The following is a 26,952-nucleotide window of genomic DNA, read 5'->3' on the forward strand; positions in this document are numbered from 1 at the left end:
TTTGCAGAATCCGCCCGCACGCTCCAAGCTGATCTTTTAAATGAAACACCGTTGCTTCCATTAACCCCCCTAGACTGCTACAATCAAAAGTGTACCTGGCTACACATGCGACTTTCGCATCTCAGTTAAAAAAGCAATTACAGAATGCGGCCAGCTAGAGCAGCTTTGTTAGACGTACAGTGCAGAAAATAAGATCAAATGATACTTGCACAGAACGCGGGGCTGTTGTCATAGAAGCACAACACTCGCTGGCCTGCGTGTGCCACTGTGCTACGCTGAAGATGCTGCAGGCCAGCTCCTTGAATCATTAAAGGCAGCATCAGAGCACAAAAATTTCAAAGAAAATTCCATCCTCTTGCTTAAATTTGAGTTTTCCCTTTCCCCTCCTCTGGTCAACAGAGCAAAACTGAATGGACTTTGGTACTAATTACTGATTCCTCCTCTGATAGCAGATCATTACTGAAGCTGTACTCCACCAGCATTTGGGCTGAAAGCATTCACAGGGCTGCCCCTGAATTGTGCTTGAATCCTGAAGCCAGGAACCAGCAGACCTTTCTCCCAACTCTCCTCCCCTTCCTTCCTCTTCCTTACTTGTTGTCCCACTCCTGCTCCAAGCACTCCCTAGTTATGCCAGTCCTGAGGATCGCGTGGAGAGCTGGTTCAGAGAACAGAGAGATCCCAGCTAAAAATAAATCCTCCTACAACTTCTCCTGTTTTTTGGGGCTGTTTTTAAAGTTGGTTCAGTTCCTGATCCAGCACAGCTGAGGGAGCCAAGTGGAGGGGACTGAGCGGTGGGAAGCGATGGCAGTTGCTATGCTACTGAGACAAAAGTCCACGAAATCGCATCTCCTGCAGGCCCTCCGTGCCTGGTGGAGATTCAGCACCAGAGGGAAAAGGTGACAACGTACTGACATTGGGCAGCTCCCATCCAACTTGTCAGAACAGCTCGCGCAGCCATTGCTCCCAGAGGATTTTATTCCCTCCTTGGTGAAAGGACGTTTAGCTGGCAGTGTAACCCCCTGCTCTCTGGGTACAGCTACATACGCCCTTTGCTTAGGATGACTCCAAATACAGCAGCATCTCTGCTGTTTTACAAGGACATGCAGACTCACCAGGGTTTTGTTACAGAAGACCAAGTCAAATACGAGCAGCACACAGAGTGCAAAAGAGAGGCTCGTGACTGTTTCCATTTTGACTGCCTTGGAATAATCCTCAAGAAAATACCTATACAGGAAAGATTTAGCTACATTACAGAAAACCCATTACATGGGAGAAAAAGCTGCCAATCAGATTGTCCTTGAGAACATTTCAGTATGAGACCTTGCATCTTGTAGTTCTTTGCCTGGGTAGCCCACTTTGTACCTAAGAGCATACTAATATTGACAACCTGTTTTCCCCATATGCTTTAGCAATGGGAACAAGGTCTCAAACAAATCTGCTTCCAACTAGTTTTGTGAGAACAGGCAGTTATGTAGCTACGAGATACCTTATTATTTCCCTATTGAGGAAAAAGCCTGCAGTGTGAGGTCATCTTTTATTAGACAGAGAAATCACAAAGGAGGAGGATGCTACAAATGCACTAAAGCAATAAAATCTTAATCAGAGGTTATTAGCCACCAAAGAATATGTTCCTCAGTCAAGGTGGCTCTCCTGCCTTTATTTTCTATTTTGGTCTAATGAACTTTAGAAAAAAGAAGCCTATCAACCTAAGACACCTCCATGGGAAACCAGCCTTCGCTGCTTTCAGTGCTCACTGAAATGTGTCATACAGATGGCTCCACACAGCTGTGCTCTTTAATTTGTGACCACCATCATGGTGAAGAATCAAACTGTTTTGTAGCGCAACACAAACCATTGAAGTGTTACTGCTCTTACAAATCACTAAAAATGGTCACTGCTGCCCCTGTTGTGCAGAATTTACTGCCTACAGCCAGCTTCAGTGAAAAGCAGTACATGAACTGTCTAAAGCTGATAGTGTTGGCTAGAAATCAACTGGTGTATCTTGCCATCCATTTATTTCCAGAAAAAAACTAAGGTTGACTTCAAGTGTTGCCAGCCCTTATGGCTTTGGCTAAAAACTAATGGACGGCTGTTCTTCTCTATCCTCTCACAGACAAGAAACAAGAAATGTGATCATTACCTTGGAAGTTTAGGTGCTTCTGTATTAGCAACCACATGGGTCTGTTCACAGACATGGCCGTTGCCATGTCCCATTCTCTCTCACAACATTGCAAGGAAGAAGTCTGAATTTGGAAAAAAGTCTCCTTGTCTGCTGTCAGTCACCTTAGCTAACCATGAAACGTGGTCACACTTATGGAACTTACGCTTCAAACTACACACTAGGACATATCTGCAATTTCAACTTGTTATAAACCTGTGTAATCTGTATATTACAAGTTCTGTGCATTTCTAACAGTAAAAACAACAAACAATATTTGTCACTGCTTCATTTTTAAAGCCAAAACGGAAATTTACTACATATGGCTTGTGTTAAACAGGACCAGTGGCAATCTAAATGTGACTGTTTATAACTGTTCCATCAATATCTGCTAGCACACACACATTTCTTTTATTAGGCAGATGAGAAGATGGGAGTGAAACTACCCCTCTGTATTTCTAAGAGTCAAAGATCTTATGACAGCACGCTACGCGGTTTGTGCGTTCAGCAGCTGAGTCTCTGCTTTTTCTCCTGACATACTATTTTACTGCCTTACAGAGGTATCAGTGTTAAACCATTCCTTTCTTTCAGAGTCCAAACTTCTTTTTCCTTACTTCCATTTTACTGTTCCTGAGTTCCAATGCTCAAAATCAGCCAGAGAAAAACTAAGAAGGAAGTTAACGACTATCAGTCTAGAGGGAGTAAGTGGTAACAGCAGGCAACAAGAGAAGGAGGCACAGTCACAAACACAGCTGTACCTGTTAGACTCCTGGCTATCCATAGGCACCGAGGAGTGTGGAAGGAAGAAAAGAGATTACTAGATTCATTCATTTGGTAAAAGCAGAAATAATAAGGCTAAATAAAGGTAGAAGTTTAAAAGAAACCCCACGTACATTGTGCTAAAGTCAAATAGATCACACACGTGCCAAGGCTCTTACAGAAACGTAGGACAGGAGCATTGTAGACAGGTCTGAAGATGCTAAAAGGCTGTGGAAACTATTCCGTAAGTTATGTGGTAGGGAAAAAACAAAAAAGTAGCTAAACCAAAAGGTTTCTTCATCTCTAATATTTACAGCTTAGCAGTAATCCATGAGAGACATTACCGACATGAAACATAACTTCTTTTCAAAAGAGTTAATACCTTGTGGGGCTTTTTTCCCCAAAAGTCTTAAGAAGTGCATCTACACTAAAAATATTCTAGTTCACAAATTACACATCTAAGCCAATTTTCTATTATAAAAACTCACTCCTTTATGTGCTCTGTCATCTGAATAAAAATATTTTTGTTTTTCTTTTTCAGGAATTAAATCCTGAATCAGATTTCTACCAAGTAATGGAATTTTTTTACAGCCAATGTATGCCGTCCTAAGAATAAAGCTCATAAAGGAAATAAGGCTGTGACTTTAAGGAGTCTTATACAAATGCTGTACTACAACAGAGATTTAGCAGAAGCAGAAAACACAGTATGAGCAATTAACATAACTGCTAAGAAATATTGCAAGCAAGTGATAGTTACCAATTTAGATCTATAATCCATGAGACAGATGGAGGCTTTGCTGTGAGTATATGAATCAAGAGAGTGGTCACACTGTTGAACCTGCGATGTAGAAGCAAAAGGATTATGATGTTTACAATAAAGATGGATAACGGGAATACTATGTAAGAGACTAACGGGTAGGCAGGTTAGACTGGGAACACACTGCTGTGTGAAGGTCTGAGCTTCCTTCACTGAAGGTAACAGGGAAAGCCCTGTAGCGTACAAAGAGAACAGAAACTGTGCTTGAGTTAGTGACAGATATTAAGGTAATAGCAGATATTTGATGCCATCAGTTTAAAAATTATTAAAGGGAGATTATCTAGATTAATCCAAAATAAAAGTTCCAGATAAATCGTACAAGCAGATGGAAAACCTCAGATAGGAATCATTACACCTTACCTTTCCTGCAGAAAGGCAGCAAAGTAAAGGAAACCAAGGAGCAGCTGAAATACATCTGTATACATTAGTGTGTTGCACAAAGCCTGGGTCAAAGTCCACTGTGCTGCAAAGGCAAACTGCAATAGGACGTGGAAATGTCTGCAACTTACAGCACATCTATACAAAAGTAACTGCCTTAAAGTAATAGTTACTCCAGATTTAGAGCAGAAAAACTTAACAGAACTTAGTCCTCTTTTTCATGGCTAATACAATCTAAAGAGTAACTTTGTCTCTGGTGCATTTCCTCTCCAGCAAACAAAGGTAAACCACCGTTTGTCATCTTGACTTACATTATGTTGCTTTGTGGAGACTGCCAAAACACACGGACAAACTCAGACCTTATGTAAATAATAAGCTGCAGCCACCTATTCCAGGTCAGAATTTGGATCAAACAAGGACAAATCCTTTCTCACGATCCATACAATTGACAATCACCTCACTTGGCAACAAGACAGCACCTTGCTCTTGCCCAAAGCATTGCACATTTTTCGATATCTGTTACATTTCCTTCTGTTCTCACACCCCTGCCCTCTGCAACAGTTGCTCCCTGTGATAGCCTCTGGCTTGCACTTCAGTACTGTCCAGAACTTGATTTTGAGGTGTCATCCAAATAACTTAATTGATAGATCTAGAATAAAAATAATTCAACAGTGTAAACAGAAAGAAAATTAAGTCTATGTTTATTACTTTAAAAATGTGAGCCCCTCGTCTTGACAGCAAAAACTAAAATTGATTTATTACTGAGTCCAGCAGTCTTTGCAAGAAGATGGTTGTAGTGGATTTGGTCCAGAATTCACATGCTACAAATGAGTTCAATATATGCATGACAACTGAAGGACAAAAACCTCTAAACAATGTAGGTGGTTATTTATTATTATTATTACCTATTCAGATTTGGGAACATGGGCTTTAAAAAGTCTTCTAAGAATTTGCTGGGTGTGGAACAGAAGTCAAGAACCTGTGGATATCACCCTTTTCCCATCAACTCTCTAACTTTACTACTACATTTTGTTAGGCAGCAGGCTGGGACTGTTGTCAGAAAGATTCCCCTGAGCCAAATGCCTCTCTGTGTCTGGAGCCATGCCTCTCCCATTTCCTGCATAATGTTCAACATCCTTAACGTCCATTTCAGAGCCACGACAAAACTCTCAGGAAGGAGGAATTAGTCACTCTAATTTTGGCAATGGCAAAATATGTGAAGAAAGAGAAGTTGCCACATTTTTTACTCTCTTCTATGAGTGTTTTCATTGTGGTTCCTTTATCATGACATAGTTCCATGCCTGTTGGCAAACACACTACTTCAGAAGATACAGAGAAAAATATTTAACAGTACAAAGATCTCACCTTCTGAAGGGGAGCCACTAACCAAGCCCAGCTCTGCTCTCTCCCAAAGGATGCACAGAACAATAGATTTACATCCTCCTTACGGCCGAAAGAGGGGATGCAGAGGAGATTTCTGGAATTCCCTGACTCCCACTGAGTTTGGGAACCCCAGGAGCCAGCCCATTTCTAGACCTACAGAAGCGCTCGCTGAGGCTGACCCTGAATCCAGCCCTGTCTCCAGAGAACAGCGTGCACTGAAGAGGTTGATTGCTATTACAAAACTCACCGTCATTAAAGCCCTTGCTTCCTGTTACAAACATTGCAGCGACAGCCGAGATAACGGACTTCAGTCCCCTGCTCGTCAGCTCTCCAGCCTTGCAGTTCTGCCTCGGTTTCACCAAGAATGAACTGTCAATAGTGAAATACTTCTGAGTATCTCACTGCTGAATACACTGAAGTAGCAGAGACATAAAAGCACTCAGAACAACACACAAGATGAATCTGTACTAACTCTGCTACAGGACACATGTAACTCCCTGCTCATCCTTCCCCAGCTGGAAGGCAGGGCACAGCTATGCTCTGCATTGGGATACAGCCCTCCACGGGGAAAGCCATGACCATGCCCTCCCATGGTGGTGGAAAATAAGGCAAGTTCAGGTACAAGATGGAACTCACTGTCTGGATCTAGAATCAGGCCATATGCAGATTAGGGTAGACACCCCTTCAGCAGTACGCAGGAGACAGAGTTACAGATTTTTCTGAATCACCAAGTCTAAAACCTTTCATTTATAGGTAAAAGCGAGCTGCTGTCCTGACCAAGTCAGGTGAGCGGAGACTGATATTGTCTTGTAGTAACCACCTGTAAACCAGAAGCATACAGAGACAGGGCCAGCTCAGGATGTCTCTGCAGCGTAGAAGTTGTTTAATTTTCTGCCTTTTGTCCTCCTCCTCCAAGCAGAAAATCTGTGATGAGCAAGTTATTTCGTTTCTCTGTGCTGTGATGCTCTCCGTGCTGCAAAGTAAGCCACCTGCTAACTGGGATTAGAACAAGCGCCCTTGCAATTCCCATGTTTTAATTAGCTAAATCTTCCAAACATAAGTCGTATTGCTTACGTCAAAGATCAAACACTACCACACAGCAGTAAGCTAAGCACACATTTACAAGAGCTCACTAAATACTGCAGAACTTTAAGCACGAGATACTTTTTTACTGCAAGAAGCATATCTGAAATTACCAGTTCAGGACATTTCTCAATGTTTGCTATTGAGAACTGCCTCAGAAAAAACTGCTTCCTCAGGCCAAACTAGTAACAGAGAACAGACATGGACTTACGAGGGAGAGTTAAGTGGATGTGACTGCTCTTCCCTGGCACTACGACCAGCCAGCGTGATGCAAGACCCTGAAATGTGATGCTGTGACCTGCCCATTTTGATCTGGGGCTGCACCAGATCGTGTGAAAATGAAAGTAGGAAAAACTATCTGAAACACACACAAGTCAACTAGCATGAGTATTGCATGACAGTGACAACTAGCATGCTAATGAATACTACATGTATTGCTTTGCTACACCTAGATGTAGCAGGAATTACTGCTATTAAAATCTAATGCTAGTAAGTCTTGTCCATTTGTTACCCAAAAATGTATCGGATCTGCAAAGAGGGCAGCACAGTTCTGTCAATATTGCAAAGGAAGCTTGATTTAAAGATTGGTTTATCTGCCTACTACAAATTGTCCTGATAAACCAGTCCTGAAGGCAGTGATCACACCAGGGTCTCAGTAAATGCATACACAGCCACTCCAGGAAAGCAAGCACAAGTAACAGGAAATAAAAGCTTTTTAGTTATACACTTACATACGGCAGCATATGGATTTGATCTTGTACCCACTATAATCCAATACCAGTGCTCCCGTGATCTGGGTATAGATTCAAATACACAGATCAAGACCATAGTTCCACTGACGTTTTTACCTTGGGAGGGAGAGGGAGGAAAAAACCCGCTTAAAAGAGGAGGTTTATTTGAACCCAGAGCTAATCCAGGCTACTATGAAGCCCCACACTGTTATTAGCACAACTGAGAGTGCAGCACTGGGTCAGGAGTAAGCGATGAGGAGCAAAGCAGGAGAGGCTGAAACCAGGTTTGCCACTAAAGAAGTGCACAGAAACATGAATTAAACTTCCGAGGCCACGGTCTTATATTGTCTCAGGCCAAGGGAAAATCCAGGTTAAAATTAACCCCTCTTTTTTTTTTTTTCTTTTTTTTTTTCCCCCCAGTCAGGTTAGTCTTAATTTAGGTCAGATCAACCTGATGCACTGCACACACCACTGCTTGTGCCGTAAGAAGGAAAGGACGGCGTGGAGACAGAACCTTGGGAGGCAAAGAGGTGGAAACGCTTGTGCCGGTGTTAGTGTTGCTGCCTGCAATCCCACAGCACGATGTTACCGCGCGCATCGGATGCCGCTGCCCTGCTGACGGCAAGCACAGAGAAAACACCGGGGAGAAAACAATGCATAGTCTTAGAACATATGGCAAAAAGACCACAGGTATTTTGTACACCATAAACTGGAGAAATTGGAGAGTTTATACTTTTTATGAATTAAATTAGAATGATTGTTGCGTTTGGCTTTGCGTAATGAGCTCGCTGCCTACCGCCATAGGGCAGCGTGGACGTACACACCGCCTGCGAGTCCGTTCTTCCACCCGTACGGCAAAACCGCGGATCCACGAGTGGGTGTTCAGCAGCGAGCGCCGAGCGGAGCCGTGCAGTCCGGCCAACAGCAGCACGTCTCTCCCCTCCAAGGAGCAGCAACAACAAAACCGACACCCCGCGTCCCCCGGCAGCGTGTTTTACTGCTGTACAGTTCTTGTTTTTAACTGCTGCAACTCCCTGAGCAGAAAACAGCCGCCCAGGGTAACGGGAACCCACAAAGGTCACTCACCAGCTGCGAAACAGCCGGGAAGGCCCCAGTCTCCAGCCTCAGGATATGTTAAAGATAAAGCAGTATTATATCACCTCTCGTTGCTGATAAATATTTAGTTTAGAGATGTACCTGCTGTCACCTTCTCCTTCCCCGTCGCTGCTGAGGGTCTGCCTTTCACCCCACACCTCCGGGGCACAAAGCACCCACCCCGCCAGCCGCTGCCTGCCGGGCACCCACCGGCACCGCCGCCCACGCCCGCCCCGCGGGGGCTCCTCGGGGCCGGGGCACCCCCTGCCACCCGCCCTGGCCTCCCGCCCTGGCCGCCGCCGTCCCGCGGAGCCCGGGGACAACCTCGACGCTCAGGGTCGAGGAGAGCGGGAAGAGTTTTTGGGCCGCCGGCGGGGACGGTGAGGTGAGGCGAGGCGTGAGGCGAGGCGCGGCGCCGTTCCCGCCCCGCAGCGGGGGCCTGAGGGGGGCGACGCCCCGCCGCCTGTCCCCCCTCACCGTTACTTCCGACGGGGAAGGCTGCGCCCCGAGGCGGCCGCGGCTCTTACCTGAGGCGGAGGAACGGCAGCGCCGAGCCGAGCCGAGCCGTGCGGGTCCCGCGGCCGCTGCTCGCGTGGCGGGAGCCGCCCCCCCGCCGACACCTGAGGCGGCCCCGGGGGCGGAGCCGCGGCGGGGCGGGGGGCGGGCGGTGGCCGGTTGGGAACGGCGGGGCTGGAGCGCGGGAGCCGCGGCGGGAGCCGAGGGGGTGTCCCCGCCGGCTGCGGAAGGCAGGCAGGCGGCCCGAGCCCTCCGGGGGCCCCGTCCAGGTGCTCGCCCTCCGCCCCGTGCTCCGTTCCGGGGGATGTGAATCACCTTAGGCGTTCCGGGAGCCCCGGCGGCAAGGAGCGACGTCCCGGGTGCGACCCGAACTTGCCATTCTTGTCGCATTCTCTACATGGCCTGGAATACACTTCAGCAGAACTGTTAACTCTGAAGCCTAGTGATGGCGGCTGTGGCATCAGGAACTACATCTCTATCCGTGAGAAGACAAAAAAATGAGGCAGTCGCTGCGATCTCTCTTAAACTGAAGGAGGTGGGATTAAGAGGTTGCAGCAGACTCTCTTGGCTTTAAAATCCTACAAACAGACCCCAAGTTCAAAATCAGAGACCTGATTGTGGCCTATCCCTTGCTGGGAAACCAAAACAGCTTTCAGAGATGATCCCCTAGAGAAAGCGAATGAAATCATGGTCGTTTTAAACGTGTCTCTGACATAACGAATGAGGTGCTTCCCAAACAGCCAGCAAAGACTGCAGCGCATTTTCCTACTGCTAGGCTTTAAGTGCCTAAGCACGAAGACAAGGTTCTTGATCGGCCCGGGGAGAGAGCGGCTCCTCGTGAGGGGAGGCTGGAGCAGGAGCCACCTAAAGATACTGGAGCTGCAGGGCTCCTATCTTCTCTTGTTGACTAGCTAAGCAGCCTCCAGGGACCACCTCTGAACTCAGGGCTCTAAAATCGGGGGTGCAGTTGCATCTGCACCCTGCCATATCCCTCAGAGCATTGTTCCCATCCTGCCCAGTCTCATCATGGTGTGCCTTGTGTTTGATGTGCAGCACTTTGACTCAGCTTGGACACTGCCCAGACAGGACTGAGATTGCTTTGTCTTACTCGTGAAAGCTTTTTGCGTATCTGGTGATTTTCAGTAACCATCTTTGGACTGCCTTGTAGGCCAACCAGCCCTTGGACAAGCTTTAGCTTTATAACAGTTCAGCCACTTCAAAGGAGTCTGTAAATTGCTTTTATTGCTACATTCTCCCCAGGGCGGTTGACTAGTTAACAGTATCGTGAGAATGTAGAAAGCCAGAGAGCACGGTAGTGCTATATAACTAGTGTATAGCCAAGGTGTGCTTTTTAGGAACAATCACAGGAGAGACGCAGAGAAGCTTCGAGGAACACGTCTTCTCACTGCAGATCAGAGATGCCATACAGCTTCTCCATTTTATTCAAGCCAGAGCTATCTGCCGGTTGGCCCAGGGAACAATTCTACCCAGCATTGGAGTAATTTTCTACCGTAATCTAGAATGACAATGTTTATTTGCCATCAAGACCCCAGCTACAATTATTGTTATATAAGCCAGGCCCCGATTTAAGCCTTAAGCAAGGTGTCAGCTTTGTGTAGGCAACTTGAAATAATCAATAGTGTAACAAAATCCCAGACTCATTACAATAGTTATTTCAAAGACAGCCTAACAGGCTTGACACCTACAAAAGTCTTTTTAGCTCCTTGCAATCCTCTCATTGCTCTGGGAAATGTGATCTCTGCCTTTTCGAAAACCTGACTTCCACTCTACCCAACACGGTGTCGGCGGTGATGGTGATAACGCTTTTCCCTCTGCCTGCTGACTGATGCTCAGTCTTAAAAACCATTGCGAGCCAACAGCCCTGTAAAGCACCGACATGGAAGGTAAGTGGGCATGGGCAGATACCTACACCTTTGATGCAAAGGGCACGTTATGACTTAGGCACACTTGGGCATCTGCTTAGTTATCACCTGATTTAACACCCCATGACCACAGCCACAAGCACAGAGCCACAGCTCAGCCTAATTTCCAAAGGCTTTTCCAGATTTCATGTCATCCCTGAAATGCCAGTGTTTATATACAAACCCTTTCTCACTCAGGGCTAACCGAAAGAAGAAGGGATGCACCCAGGTAATTAGGAGACAGGGGAATTTGTAGTGATTCGTTCTGTCTATCACTTTGTTTAGCCACTTTTCTGTAATTTATGGAGTGAATATTGTTTGTTAGCTCTCCCAGTGCACTTCCCTTCCAGGATTTAATGTTGTATGGAGGTCTGTATTATTTTAGATTTACAGATGGGCAAATGAGGGAACAGGAGAGAACTCCCACAAGCCCATGGCGGTGGAAGGGAAGAGCAGATGTTATGCTTCATCTTGTTTTCTGACATGTGGATCTATCTCACTCTCTCACAGTAGTCATGCGAGCACATTTATCAAGCACAATATGCAGACTCTGCTCTCTCCCAACGTTTCTAATTCAAATTACTGCATCCTCACACAGTGCAACTGATCTAAGGAAACAATTTTAATCTTTTCAGTTCCCTCTTTTCTAAAAACCAGTATTTTATTTATTATTTATTACTAAAGCAAGAGCAGCACCGAAGCGCTTAAATCAAGGATGATGGTCCGCTATGTGCGATGTTGTAAGTAGTAATAATACTAATGGCCCTGAGTCCAAAAGACTCATTGTCTAAGCTCATGATAAGTATTGGGCATACACAGACAAAATTGTATCCCAAAGCAGCACAGTTTGCACACAGAGCAGTGGTTTGAGCTCACTACCAGCTGTTGTCCGGGGAAGCTAGGTAAAAACACGCCAGCCACAAGGAGAAAACAAAATCCTCCTTATTTGAATAGGTAGCACTCACCCAGGGGCTTCTTCACTTCCGTGTGGAATAAACAGCATGTATGACCCATGCTGTGTCCCCAAGACATGCACGTATTTCATTCTCTTTAACAGGGCTAATGCACCAAAATCCTTACAAATGGGAGTTTGAAAACTGTTCATAATATTAGAAATAGCACAATAAAGTGACATCCAGATTGGACTGTGCTGCCAATGCAGCTTCTTTTATGCACAGCATGTTACGTTGTGTCCTGAAACACACTCAGAAAGCAGGGAGAACATCTGCAGTTCTTATCGATTAGTATTTCTGCAGCGTCTACCTACACCATGCTGTGCATGTGCAAAATGGTCCAAAAATGAGTATATACCAACAAAAGATCTCTAACCAGGAATCAGTTACCTCCAGCCTTAGCCAAATTCAGCCCACACTCTGCTGCCCCTCCAGCCCTGCTCCAGCTGCTCCCGCAGCTCCTGTGGGGTTTTGCTCCCTTGCCCTGGCTTGGAGTGGCAGCAATGGGATCATGCCCTTTTGAGAAGGGGGAAATTCTAGGAAGTCGTCTCCCCTTCATCCCCCACATCATGGCAGGGACACGGGAAATGGAGGAGGAGACACACGTGTTGGTCAGAGGAAAGCAGAACACAGGAGCAGCTCAGAAATGCTTGATTCTTTTTAGAGCACCTACCCCCTCGGTGATCCCATGTCCGGGACATACCCTGCCTGCTCCCCACACCTTGCTTGATGGGCCGCTCTGCCCCGTCCTGGGACGAGTGCCAGCATGGGGTGGTGTGTAACAGCCTCTCTTTCTCTTCTGAGTCAGAACCTGGAACGCTGCAAGCACAGGTCAGCCAGTCCCTGCTTCCAGCATAGTTATGAACTGAAAAGTTTGGGGTCTCTCTCTTTTTTTTTTTTTTGGTCCCTGATCGAAGGAATCTACCACAGATTTAGCCATTGCAAAATTGTGCCATGACATCCGTCACAGCCTGGAGAGGGTCACACAAGTCCCACTGCCCGTGACAGGCCACGGGAACTGGCTGGTAGCTGTCAGTAGAGATTTCTCCTCCGCGGGGCACGCTGACGTGGTGGCACTGGGCTGGCGCTGCAAGAGTGAACCACCACCTCGGTGCAGGAGTGGTGCTCCCCGGACAATGGTAGGCCTGGGAACTGTACGCAGCCACTCCTTACGCTACACAAACTTTGAAAGGAAAAGCAAACTGAGTTTATTTGACTAAACTGCTTAACAAATCAGCATCTGTTTCTTGGAGGAAGAAAGGGGGAGTAAGTTAATATGCCAAATAGTGTTGAGACAAAGTGACTTTTACCGTTCTGACACACCTTCATGATTGTTTCCCGGTTCCCTCCACGCAGCAAGCTCCCCTGTCCAGTTAGCCCCAAAGACAACTTACACAGCTGTCTGGAAGTGGGATGCAACCTTTTAGATAAACTTAATCCTTGGGCTTTGCTTGCTTTGAGGTGAGCATGAACTTGAAGTTCCCCTTTTTACCCTGCTCTCTGGGTAGAGTTCTGCTTGGTGTCATTCCATGTTTATTGCCTTCTGAATCTCCATCCTTGGGTCTCAAGTTTTCATCCATGTATAGCCACGGTTGTCAAGGAATAGCCTGGAGTAGTTCTCCTGGTTGGGCAAACCCAACCAGGCATAATACTGGGTCAGCTGCGAATAAATATCACAGCATAACGCAAATGCAAATACTTATCCTCTTGCCGAAAGTTAAGAGAAGTTTCATCACCTCTAAAGATTATGACCTTACATTCATATGGGTTTAATAATATCTCACTTCAGAGCTATTCATTACACAAGCTGTAAGTGAGGGCAATGAATGAAGCTCATTAGCAGTTTGATACAAGCTAGATATGATGGCAGACAAACAGCCACAGGGACAAAAGTGCATTTGAAGCAGATGACTCCTAAACTCAACATGCCAGGATGATGGACGGGACACTCTGGCTGTGCGGGCATTCTTGGTTGTTGTGCTTTTGTTCCCTGCTGCTAAGCATGGCAAAGGAAAGGTTTCCAGAGTCTCCAGCTGACGCTTCCTTACAGCCTGTTCAGCCCCAGGTGCACAAAGCAACCTCTGCTCCCAGGCAGCCAGATGGCTAGCTGCAATCCAGGCACTCTTTAATTAACTTTGGGGTTTTTTTCCCTCTGTGGGTTATTTCTGGGAGAAAGGGAGCTGACAGCATGTTTGTTTACATGACATTGATTTGGCCTGGCAGTTCCCTGGGTCTAAACTAAGAATTTTGAAGCGTCTCTGGGTTTTGTTATCACCATAAAAGGAGTAGGAGCTGCAAATCCAAGGGGATTTCTGGGATGTATCTAAAGAAGTTATGCAAGTATGCAGGTTTTATTGCAAGTCATATGCAGATGGACAGCACACGAAACAAAACTGATGGGGGAAAACTAATCTGAGGCCTTGGTTACTGTGCACTATTGAGCTGCTACAGTGTATGATTAACTTTAAATGCAACTGCAATAAAAACTGCCCTGTAAGCAGCTCCTCTAAACCCTGTGGAGCTGTTTGCGTGCATAAAGTTACACAACGTACATAAAGCTACACAACGTACATGAAGCAACTGTTGGATGGAAGGTTCAAGATGTATCCCTCTGCACGGAAGAAAATGCCAACCAGCATTTTCACCTGATCTAGATTAAAAATTAGAAGAGTGCAAAGAATCTGCAACTAAAATATCCAGGTCTAAAACTAACAAGTAGAAAGAGAAAAATATTTAAGTAACAGATCAAAAGTAAGTTTACCATGCAATCTGGAGATGTGAAACAGCTCTTACACTTGTTAACCAGCTGCCCCTAGCAATCAAGCTGTGGCAGCATGTACGCCATATTCTACTGAGACGCCAGCTAAATACCAAGCAGGCTAGCAAGTGCCAACCTCCATCTTGCTACAGAGGACAACACGTGGTCTAGAAAAGAGCAAGGAGAAGGGAGGGTGGGGAAGATGTACCAGCTCACCAAGTCTGTACATAGAGAGGGTAGAAAGGATTAGAGAGAAGGAGGCAGACAAATAACAAAGGAAAAAGGATTATGGACTATTTTTTTCTTTTGGAAGTAGCAAGTCTGGAAGGCAGAAAGTGCTGAAGGATAGGAGATGCATCAGAAGTGAAAGAAAGTAATTTTGAATCCGAATTTCCCTCATCTGTCACTGAAAGGAGATCTCTCTAGACGGAGAACTTATTTTTAAAAATTACTTTGAGGCCATGTTGCTTCTGAGACGAGAGCATTTTGCAAAGCAAGGCTTTGGGACAAATGACGTATATCTCACAGGCCATAACTTCACTGCAGAGATAAGACAAGGGCAGAGCTGCTGCAAAAGCGTGCCTGGAAAATCGCAGAGGTGCACCCTGCTATTTTGCATCAGAGATTGGTTTTTTAATTATTATTTGTTGAATCATATCCCAGATGAACAAGCAGAGTCCTCCCCCTGGTGGCAAGTAAAAAAGACGTAGCAATGATTTTTTACAGTCGTGTCAATCTAAGGCTATAAATGAAAACAGGAGCATCAGACAGGACCTATTTTTTATTAGGTCAACTGATACAGCTGGGGAAAAAAAAAAGACAATTTTGCAAAACACAAATCCTTTTTCAGGACTTACATAGAATTATTTACTTTGAAGGCTGATACAACTTGAGAATAGTTGCCGAGTTCAATTTTATGGTTAATTTATTAGACAATTTGCCAGAGAAGCAGAGGATAAAACCTGTACAATAACATTTAGTAGCTGAGCAGGGTAATTGTAATGTGCAATAATCCCATTATTTCCACTGAGTCCTTTAGTGCCCAATTGAGTTTTGGTGTCTAAAATCCCTTAAAGGCAGACTGGTCTGGAAAGAAAAATTCATAACACTACTGAACAGTAAAAATGGACTCAGTAGACAAGTTGGGTTTATTGTATACAACAATTTTCCTCAACTAATGTCCTCAGCTCTTCAAAAATTATCTGTAGAAAATTCTCTGTGTTTGCTATGGGAAGTTATGGCAAGTGCCTTTTGGACAGGATTTTCTCCTTTAGATGACTAGTTTGGTGGATGAGGGGAGAGCAGCAGGTGTTGTTTATTTTGGCTTTACTAAAGCTTTCGACACTGTTTCCCATAGCATCCTCACAGACAAACTGATGAAGTACAACCTAAATAAATGGGCAGTGAGGTGGACGGAAAACTGGCAGAACCGCTAAGTTGAAAGGGGCTCGTCACTAGTGGAGTGACCCTGGGGTTGATACTTTAACATCTTCATTAACAACCTGGATGAACGGACGGAGTCCATTCTCAGCAAACTGGCAGATGATACAAAACTGGGGAGAGTAGTTGATAACCAGGCGGTTGTGCTGCCATTCAGAAGGACCTCAACAGGCTGGAGAAATGGGCAGAGAGGGCTGTCAGGAAGTTCAATAAAGGCGAATGCAAAAACCTGAGGAGGAATAACCTGTGCGCCAGTACAGGCTGGGGGCTGACTGTCTGGAAAGCAGCTCTGCAGAGGAGGATGTGGGCATCCAGGTGGAGAAGATTGACCATGAGCCAGCAATGCACCCTTGTGGCAAAGAAGGCCAACAGCATCCTGGGCTGCATGAGGAAAAGCGTTACCAGCAGGTCAAGAGAGGTGATTTTTTTTCCTCTCTGTTTTTCTTTTCAGTTCCAGTAGATAAACACTAGGTATTACCCTGCCCTCAACCACATAGGTAGTATAAGAATGGCTGAACTGTAATTACGTGTAAAAACAACTGTTGTTTTTTAATTATAAAAAGGAGAAACCTTCTTCAGCTGTGACATTCAACATTAATAACCACTGCAGCATATATATTCCCCCATCCTTAAGAATGGAAAGCTACGCCCTTTACCACAAAACACTGTCTGCATGCTTATGTTTAAAAAGGTTTAATTTTTCACCCTGGTACAAAAATACAGTACAATGTGATGGCAAGGCATTTGCCAAAAAACATTCAAAGAATAAAAGGGGAACCCCCATAAAGCTTCAACATAACCCACCCTCACTTGATAAAACAATCAAAAGGTGAGTGCACAAGGAAAAAGAGTTAAATTTCTGCCCAAAGGCAATAAAGATGAATCATACACAGTTTTACACAAAAATATGTTTGCAGAGCTAATAATTTCACATGCTACTTGGACATTCATGAAATTCATTCTACTTGGCTTAGTGGCAGATGGGATGCCTAGAAAACACCTGGCCAGGAACATGCCCCATTCATAGGAATCCCAAGTAAAAACAATGGGATCACACAATACCAGTGAGAAAAGAGGGATCCGACCCTGATTTAGTGTCAAAATGTCGGCTACTTCTAGTTATTCCAATTACGCTGTTTGTCCTCAAATTAACATTTTGCCCTACACACCTCCCTTTTAACACCAAATATTAGTGGTTGCTCAAACACACAAATTGATATGTTTGCACATCACCTAGCTGCAAATAACCATTACAGTACAAACTGCCAGGCAGAGGAGGAGGTAACACTGTAATTGATGCATGTGTGTGAACTACAAACAGGGTTTAACCTAACATTGTTGACAGAAGAATTATGTCCCTCCAGTGCTTCTACATTCTTCATCTGTTTAATCATTTCCTTTTAGAGTTTTGAAGTGATGGAAAAGCATCATTCAGTGTATTCATTATAGTTCATCTCCCAGGTGTTTTTGTTTGAAAGCATCACCTGTTAGCTTCTCCTGGGCCTCCTTCATCCCTTGGACAACTGAAAGATGAGACAGAGAGACAGCAACTATTAATCTCACGATGAAATCATCAAGGTGTCCTGGTAATGAAAGTGTTTTAAAATAACACAGTTACAGAATGTGGATCTACAAATTAACCTATGGGGAAAAAAAAAGTCCGTGCCCTTTTCCCAACTATTTGTAGCTGCATCATGCAAATTGCATGATTATTCCATGCCACAAATGGAGACAAAGTTTAGGTCCTATAGACATTATAGTAGGTATTAAGGTGAATGATGATTCTGAACATGGTTCCTTAAGGCATAAGAGTACCACTCGCTCATGTCGTATCTTACAGCTCCCAGTAAGGCTGTAAAGTATCATGATTTTTCTCCACTCAAAAGTGAAGGTGTATCCTTCACTCAGGACACACCCAGAGTTTCATGTCACTAAAAATGCACTTCAAACTACTTTGCACATACCTTGGTCAGCATTGGTATAGAAATACTTGTAGCTGGGGTTTCCTTTCTCATTTATGATTTCTGGGTGGACTTTTCCACTGGGGTCTACAAAACAAGAAATCAAACAGGAAATTTAGGTGGTTACATAAGACCACAGTCCTGAGTGGATACAACAGCTGTCAATGCCTTACCCATGAAAAGGATTCTGGGAATGTAACCTCCATCAGGACTAAAGGCTTCATCCTTTGGCTCTTCATCATCCTACCAAAGCAAGACAGAAGAGAGGGAACATATTAGCAAGGCATCTAACAAAGCACAGCACTCGTTTTAAAGAAACAAGCTACTGCCTTCAGATTCCATTTACCCTGAGCAATCTACATCTTGAACAGACACTAGGTAACTGCAGTATCTTCCACTCTCAAAGGAAAGTGATTTTTGCCTAAACAAGTATAATTTGCGAAAACAATAACATTTTTCTCTGTTCTGTCAATTTGCATTAAACACTCCACTTTGGTGTAGGAATGTTTGATATGTCATGAGAGAATAAATATAAATTCCCTTATTGTGGCAATGGAATGACACAAGGTACAAATTGTTAAAGAGACAATGGCAGAGAGCCAGGTTTATAAACACAATTAAAATAACCAGACTGAAGAAAATTCTTTTTAAAACAATCAGCTATATCAGTCAGTCCTGAATACCTATTCAGGAGTGTATGATTTAGGATGTACACAAAACAGGATGCAACCAGTTAAGCAGGATTCCAAATGCTTACTTACTAGGCAGTAACACAGATACAAATCAGAGGGCAGCCTACCTCAAGGTTGACCATAACAAAATTATGGGCCAGTTCAGAGATCTCCTTGGATTCAGCAAACTTTGGTTTTAAAGCTAATTAAGGAGGAAAAAGAAAAAAAAAAAAAGAAAAATAAGAGATGCATAAAGACAGTGGAAAAGATTTCATGTTTTCAGGTCAGCATCAAAATCTCGACTTCATTCCTCCCTCTGGAGAGCTGGTACTTTTCAATAAGTACTGAGTAAATGGAATATATGTATCAAATATATTTGAACCAATGGAACAGATGCAAAAAGCTTGCTATAAACCACTATTCTCACTCAACCAGCTCATCCTTTAAGCTTAGCCATTATGCCCAGCTTGTTCGTTTGCGATACTGAAAGAGACAAAGCCTCACCTTCGAAGAACCACGAGCTGAAAGTAAGGGAATTTACACTTAATTCTTGAAGATCATTCATTCTGTTCCATCTTTTACAGCCAAGTGCAGGAGAAATTGCAGCCACTACAGAAGTGCATCATTACAGCTTCTAGTTCGCTGGCATTTAGGCACGACTGGCTTTTGGCAGTGCTAACAGGTGAAGTGGTGCGATACTATACCGCTCCAAACGAAATACAAATACCGGTAGCTACATTGTGAATGCAAAGTTCATGTTTCTCATGGTTACATGATTTGTATACAAAAGCTCATTACAAATTTCAGCAAGCTGTAGTATTAAATACACTTACCTTTGCAAGCTCCACACCAAGACTTGTGGATGATAACCATAAGAGGCAAACCACTAAAAAAAGAAAGAAAGAAAGTTGTCAAAGAAAGCTTATGGTTAAGCCTCTAAACCAATTCTATTACACGTACACTTTAACAGCCAAGACTTCTACAAAGGCTAAATGTAACAGAAAATGAGAGATGTAAAGAGATTCTGCCGTGTTCTAAGGTTGTCTTGCAAAAAGTTCTCCCAATCTTAAAACATGTATGATAACAATTTATTGTAATGGCCAGCCAAGAACTGCTCACGTAGAGGAGGAGACTTTCTCTTTGGAAGATTTGCTCTTATTAGCCTAGATTTGCTCAGATACGTGAGTGGTCACGCGTTTTTTTATTGGAAGTGGTTAGTGACACCAGCTGCTTGAAAGATCTCAAGAAGGATTTTTGTGGCTGCTTAAGGCAATCCAGTGGATGACAGTCATACATCCATCCCTCTCCCCACTACAGTCTGTATGTTTCAGTCACCTCCTGTGGCTAAGACCCTTCATTGAGCAATAATCAGAGTAACCTAGCAAACCCTGTGGCTGCCAGGCGAGCTTCCTGCATGTTGGTATGCTGAAACAAATCTGTGACAGATGTGACAAGTGCCAGGACTGAGAAAGAGGCAGGGCGGCTGCGTGGAACTGCAGCCTAAAGGAAGTGCAATGCAAAAGGACCAAAGTTATTTATTATCCTCTCTCTCTTCCCAAATAATTAACTTGACCTTTACTACCTCTACTACCCAGAGGATGTTTCCATCGCCCTGAGATATATTTTATTTCACCCTGTTCTTCAAAAATCCCTTTAGCATTTTACCTTCTGACAAAGTCAAGCTTACCAAGTTCAATTTCTCTAAGCTCCAAGAGTTGAACTGGTGAAAGCTGACTAGGGCAATAAACTAAGACAGACTAAGCACAAGAATTTAGTATCTCATCCCTTTTTTCTTACCAATAAACCCCTTAAGCTACGGAAGAGCATCCAAGGGAAGCCAGTAATAATGATATAGCTTCCAGAACAGTAAGAGCAGCCTAAAACTAGGTGAAGTAAAAGAAGGAATCAAGACAGACACATACTATATGGAGAGACATACTATATGGATACTCTGTGTTCTATAAGACACAGAGAACATACTATATGGATACTTCTTTCAGGATATACCAAACAAGCAAAGTTTAAGCTTTCTGCTATTGTGAACTCTGTTACCATTTTGGGGGTTAAAAATGAATTTCTCACAAACACAGAAATTACAAATACCTTTGCACATGATGTCAACTAAATTAATTACTAGCAGAACTGAAGCACGAATTTTTCTTTAGGTGTAGATAAATATGAAAGGAAATCTCTACTTAGCAGCACTCAGTTATGGCCTTCAGAACCAGGAAAGGGTGGAGAGGAAGCAATTAACATTTTGAGTAGTTCAAACAGAAGTCTGCCATTTATAACTAACCAATATGTTATCATCATCTTTACATAGGACTCTTGTTTGCAGTAAGGAGCAAGAATACACATTTCCCTAGTAAAGCTTGTATTGCATCAGCATCCTCTCCCTGATGATGAAAAAACACTTTATTTTCATTGTTTCCATACAGTCCAGCAGGATTTTGCTTCTTTGAGGAGAGGCTGGTTTAAGTCTGGAAAATACACATTGTTCGTATCATCAAGGAGCAGTGCTTCGTGTCAGAAGAATTCAATCATCTGGTAATCAGTACTGCAACATACTTTTTTTCTTTTAAATTTAAGAGAGATTTTCAAAGTAGATTTTAAATGGAAGTGCTCGCAGTCCTGAAATACCAACTCTTAGCCAGTGAGAACTCACAGTTTTAGAAATACTGAATGCATTTTCTCAGCTTTATTCTCTTTGACTGGGAAAATAAACTTATTTACATCAAAACATTTTTTGTAGTCATTTCTCAGTTCTGCAATGCTAAGTCCACCTAGCAGCCGGTATGTCGGATAAACAGCCATTGTAATTGAAGTAACCCTTCCTGCCCCACTTTACCATTTCTTCCCAGGTAGCACTACACATACAATTAAAATCAAAAGCCACAATTTATTAAAATGAGGGATGAAGCATCCACCAGAAAGTGAAAAGTTTATGTAAGCTATATATGTGGTATAGCAAACACTGAAATTAGTTGAAACTAAGCGCAAAACTAAGTTACCCGCCACAGCTGGTACAGACTTATGGGAGAGTTTCACCCAGAACAGACACTGTCATTTTAGCTCATTTTTCCTATGAGAGCACTCATTCTTAAACAATTAGTTTTCACAGGCGTTTAATGATAACCTTGCAGAAAAAGACATAGCAAGTTATTTCAATAAAATAGTCCTGCAGTAAATTAAGACTTTACTCCATTTAAGGCACATATTTTATTGTTAAACCTGAAACAGAGAGGTTTGAGTTTGCTAAGCCGCACCCTTCTGTTGCACAGAGTTTGCAAATCTATCTCTTGGGTTCAGTAGGATTTTTTGAATCAGCCACATCCTAAAAATACAGCCTGTTCCAGTTCTGGACCTGAAGTCTCTTCTGCAGTTTGACATTATCTGGAGACAGCCTCAGAAAAACAATCTTCTTATTCAAGACATACACATGCCAATGTGGAAGAGAAAAGTTCTCTGTACCGTCACCATCTTTTGGGCTTTCATGTTCAGACACTATTTGACTACCGGGATTTAGGTCTCCATAGGAGACTTCACTTGCTTGGGAATGCAACAGTAGCTCTCCTTTTCAAAAGATGCAAGCAAGGAGAAAGCAGGGATGGGGGAACAGCATCCCTACAGACCCACTTAGCTATATAGCTTGCTCAGCTGCCGCAGGGACATGGCATCCATCTTCCCAGAGCCGCTGTTGGTGCATGATGATACGCGATAGGTGCAACCCAAGCTCCGCGGGGTCTGCGGCTGGAAGGCAAGGTTGCTAATAGTACTTTGGGACGGGACCACGGCCACTGCCGTGTGTGGCACCGGTGACAGGGTTCACTGGATGCTGCGGCTCAGGTACTGCAGGAACATGCTGGCCAGCTGGGGCAAGTTTTCGTCACTGGGCTGCATCTTGGTGTAGCTGATGAACTGCCTCCGCAGGCGGCTCAGCTCAGCCATGCTCACGGGCCGGCTCAGCACCAGCCCTTCGGCGACGCCGGGGACGCGGACCACCTCCCCGGGCTGCGCCCCGCTCCTCTGGGCGGCCATGACGGCGGCCAGCACCTCCTGGGTGACGCGGTCGAGGTGGTGGAGGAAGCCGCAGGACTGCAGGGGCTGGGTGCGGGTGGCGCGGTGCGGCGGCGGCGGGGCGCTCTCGAAGAGGGCGGCGCGGATGGCGGCCAGCGGCAGCGGCTCCTCCCCGTGCACCGTGAAGAGCGGCCGGTCCCAGCGGTTGCGCGGGTCGGGGGCCTCGAAGGGCGGCTCGTCGGGGCCGCCCGGGCCGCCGGCGCAGTGCAAGACGCAGCGCGCCGTGCCCGCCTGCCGCGCCGCGCAGTACAGCTCGTAGCGGATGCTCCGCAGCTCGTTGCCCGCGTCCACGATCACCACGTCCCGCCGGCTCAGCCGCCGCTCCACCTCGGCCCGCAGCTCCGCCCGGCCGCCCTCCGCCTCGGCCACGACGTGCGCCGGCCGCTCCGGCCCGCCCAGCGCCGCCCGCAGCTCCGCGGCCCGCCGACTCTTGCCGCTGCCCGGCCGCCCGCACAGCACCACCAGCGGCATCCTCCCCCCGCCGCCCGCCCCGCCGCCATGCTGACCCGGACGGCGACGGCGACTGCTTCCGCTCGGGGCACTCACACACCCCCCGCCGCAGTCGCCCGGGCAACCGCGGCCTGCTCCCGAGCAGCCGTGGCGTGAGGCCCCGCCGTGCCCCGGGCTCTCGTGGAACCCCCCCGCCGGCCGCCTCGCAGCCCCGCGCCCTCCGCTCCTTCCCGGGCTCGGGGCATGGCAGGGGTTCAGCAACCAGAATGCTACAATTACTCCTGCAAATACTGAAATTGTCTATTTTTTTGTACAAGTACACCAAATAAGTGCTAAAACATCCAATTATAAACGCTTGTAGGACTTCTGCACTGTACCAATTTGGTGTCTACACTAGACCCTGTATGGCGAGTGGAACTCGCCAGATGGATCAGTTTGAGAGCAAAATTCAATTAAATAGAAAACCCGGAAGGCATCATGAATTTCTGCTCGTGGCAGCACTGTCAGATCTAGCTTATAAATTTAAAAATAAAGGTAGAAGTTATAAGCATATAATTTTCCTTCTCACAGATGGAGAAACAGAAGAAATTCTGAGAAAAAATGTGTCAAAATGTCATTTTTTACCTTTTGACAGAGACTGTTCTTTTTAGAGTTTAAGTTTAACCCAGAAAAGGTTCTACTTAACTTACCAGTTCACCATAGTTTGAAACTTTCAGACATTTTCTGCAGATGGTAACAAAATCACTCTCATCTCACACTGACACCTCACCTCTACCGGCACATTGAATTTTACGGAAGCCATTAGCACTGCTGAGTTCGAGGGGAACATGCGTTTGTGGTTTTGAGATGCGCATTCTTCTTTACTATGATAAATACTAAAAAAATATTTTCTTGTCACTTCAAAGACATGCTAGAACTTCAGTCATTAAACCTAGGTGGTGCCTCAGCAAAGTTAACAAAATGCTCTCTAATAAGCTACAGGGATCTGAACACTCTGCTAAACCACCTTCATGTTTGTTAATTACTATTTTCTGGGGTTAATGTTTTTACACACACTTTTCTGTCTTTAAAGCTTGGTAACATACCTGGCTGCTGCCTCTTTCTTCCCATCTTCTAGTGTTCTCCAATGAATATGATCTCCAAAACCTGCCAGAGAGAAGGGTTTATAAATGCTGCATAATTTAACATGTCAACTAACAGATGAAAACAGTCCAACCCCTAAGAATATTTTCAACTCATATTCTTTTTTTAAAGCAATCTATAATCCCAGTCCTGGAAAGACTTTTGCACTTACAACCTACATAGTCTTATGAGGAATCCCACTGAAATTAATTAACAAAAAACATATCACACTCATGAATATTTATATATGCAAATGACACCAAAATACCTCAAACAGATAAAATTGAAGAGCCTTCTGATTATTCCCCATTCTTTTTCAATCTGTGGACATTTATTAACTGATTGGTGACAAATTAAACACGTCAGCGTTTGCCTTCCTAAATCCCACAATGTGAACTAACCCTAAACTTAAAAATTCTTAGGTCAGCATATGATCATTAATTGCCCTAAAACTATTATGCCGAGTATTACTGCTGCTGATAATTATCATCAAAGAGGAAGAAAGAATGCCATTACACAGGTTTCTGAATGTTACAGTGACTGAACGACGCAGGAAATATTTTATCCCATACCCAGATAACAGGTCTTGGAGAAAAAGAGTGAGCGAGCATACGTTTAACAACTGCACAGCAGGGACTGCCAGGTTTTTTGGCCCTGTAGCCAACACAGCTCTACCTCACATGGCCAAAAGCCACCCGGAGAGCTGAGACGAAGGAGATCTGGGAACTGTTCTTAGGGGATCTCCCTGGGAAGAACTCCTCAGAGGTCTCGTCGCTCCAGTAATGCAGGGCTCTGCTGGATGACCAAACATCACCCTCTGCTTGCCCCTTCCCAACACCGAGGGTTTGGATTAGTCAGCAATGCCCAGTGCCCCCAGTGCTGGGGGGGGGGCAGGTTTCAGGAGCTACACAGGGGTCAGGAGTCACAGGCTGCCCAGTGCTGACACGGGAAAGTGGACATTGTCTCCAGTAGATGACTACAGCCAAGAAGCTGGAGAAAGCCAAGAACAGGGTCAGCAAAACCTCGTGGCACCCTAGTTCCGCATCCGGGAGGTCTGAACTCTTGGCACAGTACTTTTATTACCTTATCTTCTCTCCTGATATGAACAACTGTGAACACATATGATGCAACACATCAAATATTGAGTTGAGCTAGCAGTAAGGTGGGGATGCCTCGGCCATGTCCAGTCACACCCACGGATCAGCTGCAGAGGCAGCTTCAGACACAAGGTTACATTTGCACCAGCCGAACGCAGCAGAGCAAAAACCAGTCGGGTTAGCAGAAGTCACGTTTACTCAGAATACTGACACGTCAGCTATTTCATTCAAAGGCCAACACGTTAAAACAGGGAAAACCTCCTACTGTTTAGCCAGGAAACGCTTTTTGAAAACTTTTCTTTTTTTTTTAAACTAAAACCCACTTTGTGGCGCGTTTCATTATGTTTTTAAAAGCATTACGCAACACATAACGGAGTGTTTCTTTGGAATGAAAGCCATGTGAGGAATTAACTGTAACACAAAAGGGCAATGCCTGGGACGCACACCGCAAAGCTGTGCTGTCACTGGTCAAACTGTGTTACTGCCAGCCCTGAGGAGGGTATTTTTCTCTAAGACAGGCTAAAGCCACCACCTGCGGTGAAGCTCCGGGCCCCGGCGCACCCTGACCGCACTAGGCTGTTGGCCGTGGCAGTTACACACGGAGAACTCGGCGAGGAGCGGTCAGGACGGAACAGGGAAGCCGAGGGCGGGAGGGACGAGCCATGCATCGCCTGCCAGGAGCCCGCGGAAGGGGCCAGCGGCGGCTGGGCAGGGCGGGCAGGGCACCTCCGCACCAGGCGGGGGGCACAGAGGGGCTGCGCCCCCCCCTCCAGCCTTCGCCACCTAAAAGCGGGACCCCTCAAAAGGGAAAGTCTTCGGGGTTTAGCCGGAACAGAACCACGACGGCAAAGGTCGCTTAAAGACCCCCCCCCATCTCTCCCCCTAAACCGCGGCGGCAGTGCCGTGCCAGGCCAGGCCGGCCTCCCCCCGCGCCCCCCACCTCGCCGCCGCGGGCTGCGGGAACTGGCCGGGCTCCGGCGTATCCCATTCACGGCAACGGCAAAAGTTGAGAGGAAAACCCGAAGAAAACGTTTGCCTGACCCTTTCCGAGCCCTTCCGCGGCGGAGGCTGCGGAGGCCGCCAGCACCAGGCACAGGCAGAAGATGGAGCCTGCCGCGGGCTGAGCCTTCATGGTGTCGGCGCGGGCAGCAGCGGCACCCCGGGTACGGCCCCTAAACCTCCGAGACGGGACCGGGCCAGCTTAGGTGATTTTTTTTTTTCCTCCTTTTTTTTTTTTTTTTTTCCCCCTTTTTTTAAAGCCCAGGAAGTGATGTGAGGCGGATGTGGGCGGTGCGCTCCCGGCTCGGAGGTGCCGGGGCGGGCTGGGAGCGGGGGGCTTCTGGGGGCATTTGTCTCCCCGGCTCTCTAGGGGGGGGTTCAGATGCTTCCCTCTCGGTCAGAGCAGCTCGGCTCCCCGCGGGTAGCCGTGGCCTCTGGGGCACGAGTACCTCGGTCACACCGGGTGCCCAAACCCCTGGTTGCTCCCCTGAACAAAATCGAGGGTTACCCCGGCGGGAGCAAGCAGCGGGGGGTGAGCGGGCAGCGAGGGGTGGGTAGCGGCTTGGTTTTCTCCTCCCAAAT

The 26,952-nt window shown here is 45.7% G+C and overlaps 3 protein-coding genes across 3 annotated transcripts in view; all 3 read right to left on the bottom strand.

Annotated features, from left to right (window-relative positions):
* The window catches only part of RAB3B (RAB3B, member RAS oncogene family), a 57,445-nt gene extending 48,440 nt beyond the window's left edge, over window positions 1-9,005 (bottom strand). The window contains exon 1 of the mRNA XM_068405903.1: window positions 8,932-9,005. The gene's annotated coding sequence lies outside the window, so the exon portion shown is untranslated. The remainder of the gene's footprint in view (window positions 1-8,931) is intronic.
* A 7,665-nt stretch (window positions 9,006-16,670) lies between these two features.
* Window positions 16,671-26,599, bottom strand: TXNDC12 (thioredoxin domain containing 12). Its single transcript, XM_068406643.1, has 7 exons — window positions 26,413-26,599; window positions 24,238-24,298; window positions 19,459-19,511; window positions 18,754-18,827; window positions 18,128-18,197; window positions 17,958-18,041; window positions 16,671-17,516 (listed from the first exon to the last, which is right to left on the bottom strand). Exons 1-7 carry the CDS (start codon window positions 26,501-26,503, stop codon window positions 17,437-17,439), a joined length of 513 nt encoding a protein of 170 aa, XP_068262744.1. The 5' UTR covers window positions 26,504-26,599; the 3' UTR covers window positions 16,671-17,436.
* KTI12 (KTI12 chromatin associated homolog) lies at window positions 21,505-23,173 on the bottom strand. Its single transcript, XM_068406833.1, has one exon. The coding sequence runs from the start codon at window positions 23,171-23,173 to the stop codon at window positions 22,451-22,453; it is 723 nt and encodes a 240-aa protein (XP_068262934.1). The 3' UTR covers window positions 21,505-22,450.
* Window positions 26,600-26,952: the final 353 nt, after the last annotated feature.

The sequence above is a fragment of the Nyctibius grandis genome, chromosome 8 (genome assembly GCF_013368605.1).
Source record: "Nyctibius grandis isolate bNycGra1 chromosome 8, bNycGra1.pri, whole genome shotgun sequence".
Taxonomy (NCBI): domain Eukaryota; kingdom Metazoa; phylum Chordata; class Aves; order Nyctibiiformes; family Nyctibiidae; genus Nyctibius; species Nyctibius grandis.